Source organism: Glycine soja, chromosome 14 (genome assembly GCF_004193775.1).
Source record: "Glycine soja cultivar W05 chromosome 14, ASM419377v2, whole genome shotgun sequence".
Lineage (NCBI taxonomy): Eukaryota > Viridiplantae > Streptophyta > Magnoliopsida > Fabales > Fabaceae > Glycine > Glycine soja.
The window spans coordinates 28007856-28016145 of NC_041015.1; the positions used below are offsets into that span (position 1 = coordinate 28007856).

General features: G+C 28.6%; 1 protein-coding gene across 1 annotated transcript; it reads left to right on the forward strand.

The window, feature by feature from the left end:
• The first annotated feature begins 1380 nt into the window (after positions 1–1380).
• Positions 1381–7101, forward strand: LOC114384251 (WAT1-related protein At4g08290-like). The gene is made up of 7 exons (XM_028343908.1): positions 1381–1652; positions 1788–1850; positions 2808–2924; positions 3998–4241; positions 4875–5033; positions 5929–6080; positions 6693–7101. The coding sequence occupies exons 1-7, from the start codon at positions 1444–1446 to the stop codon at positions 6838–6840; spliced, it is 1092 nt and encodes a 363-aa protein (XP_028199709.1). The 5' UTR covers positions 1381–1443; the 3' UTR covers positions 6841–7101.
• Positions 7102–8290: the final 1189 nt, after the last annotated feature.

Sequence of the window (8290 nt, forward strand, 5' to 3'; positions counted from 1 at the left end):
AAACAAGTCACACTTTTAGAAATATGAAGTTTATAAACTAATTGTACGTACATGTCAAAAATATAGATCTAGAATTAGACTGTTATTAGATTAAAAAATCTATAAATAAAAAACTCGATGCTTATTTTTCTTTTGGATTGAATTTCTATCATTCAAATTCCGTAAACATCATATGCCACATACATTTATGATTATCGGTTCCAAAGTCATAATATATGTATTCATTTTACTTTCAATAAAATTTCTTTTGGTTTAAGTTTTTTTATTACACTTTTCTCTAAACTTTTAATCTCTTTCTAATTTTTATTTCTTCTTAAAATTTTATTTTTTAATTTTTTCAATCTCACTTTCTAATTATCAAATTTAAAATCTTTTCAAACTGTGGTAATGGATAGTAATGTTATTATCCAAATAATAATGACCAGTGTTTTTGCTACTATATAAAAAAAATTTTAAGTTGAAAACTTAAAGTTTACGATCAAACTTATGGATTCTAGGTCTCATAATATAAAATTTTATTTATTGATAGAATTTTATGTGAAAAGTGTAGTCGTATAAGTAAAGGATATTCGAAAATAGTTTTACAATTTTCGCAATTAACACACATGCATGCTATCATCTGGCACCTATTTGCACTCTTCGTATTCTTCACGATCTTCTTCCCATTATATTTTAAGTACGTGGCTTCAAAGGAGGATTCCACTCAAAATAATGGTTCCCATAGATTGTTTAACCATTGGATACTGCCAGAGAAAAATTGCACCCACAGTTTTAATTTGGAGATGTTTGTGCAAAACATGATACTAAAGATTTTACTAGTAACTAGTAACTGGAGGGTTAATCATTGTTTACTCCAACTGAAGGATACACAGTGTTAGGAACATTCCCTTTATTTTGCATAATTTGTATATACTTTTGTTACTTTATTTTGCATAATTTGTATATACTTTAACTAACGTGACGTATTAAACTATTCATCACTTCTATATATATTAATATTAGTGCAAGTGCAGCAAAAGCTTGAAAACGTTAATGTTTGATCAAATAGTGGTTAAATGGTACTAACATAAGCAAAAAAAAAAAAAACTGGGGGTAATGTAAAATTATGATGTTGCTGAAGTGTGTTCTGACTCATTATTAATTTGATCAAGTTGGTGATCAAGCAAGCGAGTCTAAGGGTATACTATAGTCCACTAAATAATACACAGCTTTTCCTTTTAGTTGGTGGGAACTTTACATGGATGAGAAATTGGATGGGGTGATCTAAATTAAAGGAAAAACTTTAAACAATGGTCTACGACACTTATCTACATGCTATGCATAGTGGATTTTGTTTTGTCTTAATCATTGCTCATGGTGTTATATAAGGAAGACCATTTCATGCACTTAATTGCATAACAACCTTTGCAACCCTTTCTAACAAATAGCAAAATTTGTTAAACGATGGAAGTAATGTGTGGTGCCAAAGTTGGCAAAATGGTCCATAAGGCCAAGCCATATGTGTTAACTGTGGGGTTGCAATTTGGGATGGCGGGGACATACCTCTTCACCATGGCCAGTTTGAACCATGGAATGAGTCGTTTGGTGTTCATTGTGTATCGCAATGCCATTGCGGCGCTGGCCCTTGCTCCCTTTGCCTTGATCTTTGAAAGGTGCTGATTAATCATTTTGTGGTACTTTTTGATTTATTGATATTTTGTTTGAATGTATATATATGACATATTCCATATTTGTCTATAAATTTGGAGTTACTTTGTTTAATTAACTATCTTGTTACAATTTTACAGGAAAGTTAGGCCAAAGATGACATGGACGGTCTTCATACAGATATTAGTACTTGGATTTCTTGAGTAATTACCTTAAACTTATCTATTATAGTGTACTCATGGCATGTGACATGGTAAATTGGAGAAACACCAGTAAATTTTTTAAGTTTAACCATGATACACTAATATGTTATATTATCATCTAATCATAAATTATTCTTGATATAATTTTTAAAGTGATTATCATAAAACTAAACAAATTTATCATATATAATGTTATAATTAGATGATGTTATTTTACATTATCCATAGCTTATTTTCTCTAATTTTTCATCTATATACTTAATAGACACCACCACCTCAACTTCAGTTATAGCAATCACTCACCCATTGAGTAATTATTTTTTGATTATACCGGAACATCATGCTTGAATCTAACTCGAATTTGCGGTTGTGGAAAAACTAGATAGGAAAAAGAGAAATTCTAGTTATAAGGTATCTAGTGAATCCCTCATTAAAATTGAGATCTTGATCAAAGAAAAAGATATCCCATATTTAGAGTCCTTTTTGTATATTATATGAATATAAATAATCTCATTGGACCATAATACATAACAATTTTTTGAAATATGGAAAAGAATATCTTAATATTAACTAGCCTCTGGTTATATTTGATTTGTTTTAAGAATGACTTTATTTATTCCCGTCTCTTTTTTTCCTGTTTGAAAGAATCTTTCCTTTATACTATGTTTTCCAAGAGTCTAGAAAATTTTCATTAGAATAATCGTTAAAGTTGGCACAAATAATCACGTAATTCATTGCTAGACCAAACGAGTTTATTCAACCTATTAATCTCTGATTAATAAAGATTGTGATTATAGCAATTTAAAAAAAAGTTAAATAGGAAGTTTTATAGAGAAACTAATGGATAAAAGTTAAAATACGTTAATATATTAAGACAAGGACCAATTTTATGCTCTCTAAATAAACACACAACTTTTGTGCATGTTGATAATTCGTTCTATATATTTTATGTTGTAGGCCAGTGGTTGACCAAGGATTCACTTTCTTGGGGATGCAATACACTTCAGCTTCCTTTGCGTCCGCTGTTATGAATGCCGTACCCTCCGTAACCTTTGTGCTTGCAGTAATTTTCAGGTGAAATTCTATTTATTGAAGATAAATTTACTTTTATTTTATTTCTAGTAAAAAAATTTGAGAAAAGGAGCATGCAATTGTCTTTCTGTCGTAAGTCTAATATGTATAAAAAATTTGTTGATGTTTATAAGAACATTTATAATGTGGGCATTTTATAAGTTGTTTAAAATTAAATAATATTGTTTAATAAATTTTTATCAATGAAACAAATGATTTGATAGTGTGTCACTTAAGTGAGTTGTTTGTATAAATAATCATTTCTTAATTTATTCTTACTTATTTTAAAATCATTTTTCAATTACAAAGTTTAATGTGACTGAAGTTAAACATTCACTCTAATAATTTTAATATTAAAGTAAATTCTTATGTAAATTTTTTAAATTTAGGTGGCATTATAAGACTCACAAACTTAAGATAAGTAATTCATTTTAACAATATCATACATTGTAAATGCTCTAATAGTTATTCTCTATGTACAAACTAAGATATAAGCAAAAAGAAAAGAAAAAAAAGCTAATTCACGTCCATTGATAAAATTAATTAATTAAAATCTTTTAATTTTGATAATTTCAATAAAAAAGTAATTCATTTCCTAAAGTATCACCTACATTTGATTAATTGTATAACACAAAAAAAAAGTTGTTGGAAATAAAACTTTAAATAAATGAAAGGTATTTTGAAAATAACATCATTAAATAAGAAATATTTAAAATTTGCTTATATTTTAGTCTATCACACATAAATTTTTTATTGTTTTGAATTGAGTGAGTATCATGAAAGTTACACAAATAATAATATATGATTAAATAATAGTATAAGACTCTTTTATAGTATAAAACTCTTTTATACCATTTAGTACACCAATATTAAACGTAAAACTTTAATGCTTTTACTTCCAACTATTTTCCTTAAAAGTATGGTTACACATTCGCTTATCCCAACAATATCAAGTAGTTATGACTAGTGTTTATAATATGTACAAGTACAAGACAAAGAAAAAGAGTATTGCACCTATTGGTAATTAACAATCTCCAATTGAAATTCTATATACTAACTACTTTGTGTTCTATCAGGTTAGAGCGTATAAAAATAAGGGAATTACGCAGTCAAGCAAAAGTAATCGGAACCTTAGTAACCTTTGCTGGGGCATTGTTAATGACACTATACAAAGGCCCTCAGTTTGACCTATTTCATCATTCAAACACAGCCCACCAGCAAGGTGGAAGCCACTCCACTCAGAATCACTCACACTGGGTCGCCGGAACTCTCTTCATTTGCCTTGGTTGTCTGGCTTGGTCTTCCTTCTACATATTGCAGGTATCTAATTAGTGTATTAAGAGTAAATTTTTTTAGTATACATATGGTTACACTAAGGTTAGGACCTATAATCTCATGTTATTACCCAAACTCTCTCACCACTACTCTGACTCTAGCGGGTTGCATTAAAAGTAAATAAGATATGCATAAATGTATATTTGGTTATTCAAACATAAATTATTATATATGACAAAAAAAATGTTATATATGATAATTTTTGTTGACTGATGTGATATTTACCTTATAAGTTACATTAATAATGACTTATAATATAATTAATTGATAATGTAGAATTTTTACTGATAATGTATAAAAATTAAAATCATGCATTAATATAAGAGTTTAATTTATATGTATTGTTAGGGTAATTTGTTTATGCAGACAACTAATTAGAAATTATGTTAGGAATAATAGATAAGATTGTTATTTTAAAAGTTAATAAATTTATTGTATATGATTATTTTTAATTGATTGATAGTGTAAAATTTTTTTATTTGACATAAATATATAGACCATTTACTCTTAATATGATTTCATCAAATTAATTTTGTATTAATATAATTAATTGATATATTAGGCATGTGACTCAATATTTTTTCTGTTCTAATGTACAACAAAATGTAATTTATGCAGTCCATAACGGTGAAAAGGTACCCTGCGGAACTATCACTCTCATCCTTGATATGCTTTGCGGGTGCTTTGCAAAGTGCCGTGGTTGCTCTGATTGCAGATCATAACCCTCGAGCATGGGCTATCGGTTTCGACTACAGCCTCTATGGTCCTCTATACACTGTTAGTGCCATAATTTCAATTTTTTGTTAAATCTCTTGGACAAACTTTATTGTTGTTGAAACGGTGTCATATTTTTTTTAGTTTTTTAATAATTATTTTTTTTGGAAAATATGACAAATCACTTTTTAGTGAAATTTTTTAAAATTTTTTTTTTTTACAAAATTTGAAATAAAAAAATTTACTTATTAAGATTGAACTTAATTTCACTTCAACTAATGTTTCGGTAAATGGTGTCATGTCTAGCTGAGCAACATTTTTATTTGAATATCAATTCAACAATTTTTTTAATAGCATAAAAGAGAACAAATAATGCAAGTGGGATCCTTTTCTTTTCTTTTTTATTTGCAGGGTTAGATCTACAAGTAACCACATCTCTGCACGTAAAGTACTTAAAACAACACTAGAGAGACAATCTGATAATCATGTTTTCAATGTTAATTCATGTGTTTATAGCTACATCTGTGCAATGCAGTAACAATTGAAACACTAGAGAAAATATTTTTATTTTTATTTTTCATAAATTAAAAAATGTTTTTTGAAATATAATATTATTTGTATTTTTAATATACATGTTAAAAATACAAATAAGATTTTATTATTGTATTACTTTCTATAGGGATATTTTAAAAAAAATGACATTTTCATAATTATGTATAAAAAAAGAAAATAAAAAATGAAAATGTAAAATGTTGTTTTAAACCAAACATGTCCTCAAAGAAGAATTAAAAAAAAGAATAAAAAAACAAGTCCTCAACTTTTTTTGTTTGAAATTGGATTCAAGTGCTCATTTTATATGTTGAGTTTTATGTTATGGTCTTATCCCAAGGCCAATATTATGTTTAACAAATATCAACTGGGAATAATGAGTTTTTTTTTTCTGTTTTTTCTATCACAGGGAATAATGAGTTCTGGAATAGCATATTATATACAAGGGTTGGTAATGCAAAGCAGAGGTCCAGTGTTTGTAACATCCTTCAATCCTCTTTGCATGATAATTGTTACTGCTTTGGGTTCCCTCCTTCTAGGAGAACACCTCTACCTGGGAAGGTATCTTACTATTTCATTGCTTTGGGCCTAGTCCAGAATTTTTGTTGCTTGTATTGCTTTTCAATCCGAATTTATATTATTTTGTTTGCTACATTTGTTAGACAGTGTATTTCAACAAAGCACTGCAAATATTTGTTTTCACGAAAAATTAATAGCATAAAACGCATAGACAATTGTTACAACATCCTGCAAAAGATTAACTATATAGCCACATTATTTTGTGTTTTATCCTTTTACTCAATGTGTTTCTCCTTTTTCTCAGTTTGCATGTCATTTTTAAGTAATTGTCCATTTGTCCCCTTAAAAAAAAAAGGTTAAGTAATTGTCAACAGTACTTTTTTAATAGAACTCTATCTTACACCTTTTATGTCATTTGGTTCCCACTTCAACCCCTGAAGCTTATCAACAATATATATATATACACTTGTACACTAATATTTGTTTAATTTTGCATGAAAATATTTTTTTAAGCAATATATTTTTATTATAATTTTTTTAAATAAAAAACTAACCAATACTAAATCATATGTTCTTCTATACGGTAAAATGAAATATTAAATTATATATGCTTGTATAATTATGATATTGATCTTCATACATCATTCATCTCAGCATCATTGGAGGCATCATTATCGCAGTGGGTCTATACTCTGTGGTGTGGGGAAAAGGCAAAGACTATAAAGAAGACATGTCATCACCAGCAACAACAAAAGAAACAGAAACAATGCAGCTTCCGATTACCTCACCAAATAATAAATAACAGAGACTTTGCGTTAACTTATAGAAACGAAATTTACATAGTAATTCGATCGACTTATGTTGGCGGAAGTGACCGATGATAGCGTAATATGCAAATCATATAGTGATTTGTTGTGCTGGTGTGGGCACTATATTTAGCCATGTTAAGTTGAAACAAGACTTTGTTTAAGTTAATACTAATTTGTTAGAAAGTGTTTTGCTATCGTTAGTTATACCAAGAGTTTATATTGTTAATCAATGTGCAATTCTATTTGCTTCTTGCTTTTGTGTTTTTTTCTTTTGTCACTGATTTTTATGTGAAATATTCACTAATTTTATTAATAAAACCTGAAATCTTATCCAAGAAAATCAATGTCAGTTTTATTCAAACTAATGAGTTGTTGATTCATGCTTTTGTGCTTGTAGCATCTTAAGGAGAAAGTTAAATTGTGTATCTCCTTTTTCGTATTTTGGTATAGGTAAAACATTCCCCCCTAATTACGTAAATTGAATCTCATTCCTTTTAGACCAACTAGTTCTGATCTGATCCCTTACAAAAGATTATGGAATGCTAGATCTGATTTCCATTTGCAAGACACAGAACAAGGAAAACGCAATAATGCATCGACACTGCTTTCATTTCAACTTTCCCAAAGAGAAAAAGGAACCATTATGATTGAATTGTCACATCCACATTCTCCTTACAGATTACTTGAAACGAAAATAGTAAATTTTAAACAATAATAGGGTAACCATTATATATATGCTAAAGCAACAGTAAGTAAGTTGGATCAACTGAATTGGAGAGTGAGCCGCATTAACTTACATACAAATTTTTATTTCGAATTCATAGAATACTCTTCCCCATGCCAACTTAGACAATCACACAACTACTTTAAACAAAAGGGTTACCTCACTTGCAGGATGATATATATGCAGAAGGACTGATGGAACAAGGTAATGTGCGGTTTGAAACACTAAATACACAATATTGTTGCGTCTAAAAAGCTGGCAATAATACCAATGACTATCATATGAGAAAACTACATGCGATATTGGTGCAGATGAGTCTTGCGGGAACCACTACAATTGAAACTCTTGGTATCAGGAAAAAAATTATAATTGAAATTGTCATTTCATTTATTCTTCTATTTTCTTTTCCTAGAAGTGCTTTGAGAGAAGTTTACCCAGACAACAATTTAGTCATACAAATGTCAGTTCTGAAGACAAATCTATTATACTAAGCTATCATTACCTAAACATATCTGCTCCAGATGAAACTAATATATTCAATACATAGAGAAAGCAAGACCAGTAATTCTTTTAGTATGGCCTTTGATTATACTTTTAACCTGCAAAATAACTTTGCATTAACTCCAAAAATCTCAAATCTTAGTACAATATGTTTACAGACAGATAGCTCTGCTACCTTTTCGACGTGGACATTATATATTTGAATAAAGGAATTGTGT

What these genes read in the sequence shown, in the direction of transcription:
- LOC114384251 (XM_028343908.1), top strand. Translation starts at nt 1,444, where the DNA reads ATGGAAGTAATGTGTGGTGCCAAAGTTGGCAAAATGGTCCATAAGGCC. An exon ending in TTTGCCTTGATCTTTGAAAG is followed by an intron (nt 1,653 to 1,787) that starts GTGCTGATTAAT and finishes ACAATTTTACAG; the next exon opens with GAAAGTTAGGCCAAAGATGA. An exon ending in CTTCCTTCTACATATTGCAG is followed by an intron (nt 4,242 to 4,874) that starts GTATCTAATTAG and finishes TAATTTATGCAG; the next exon opens with TCCATAACGGTGAAAAGGTA.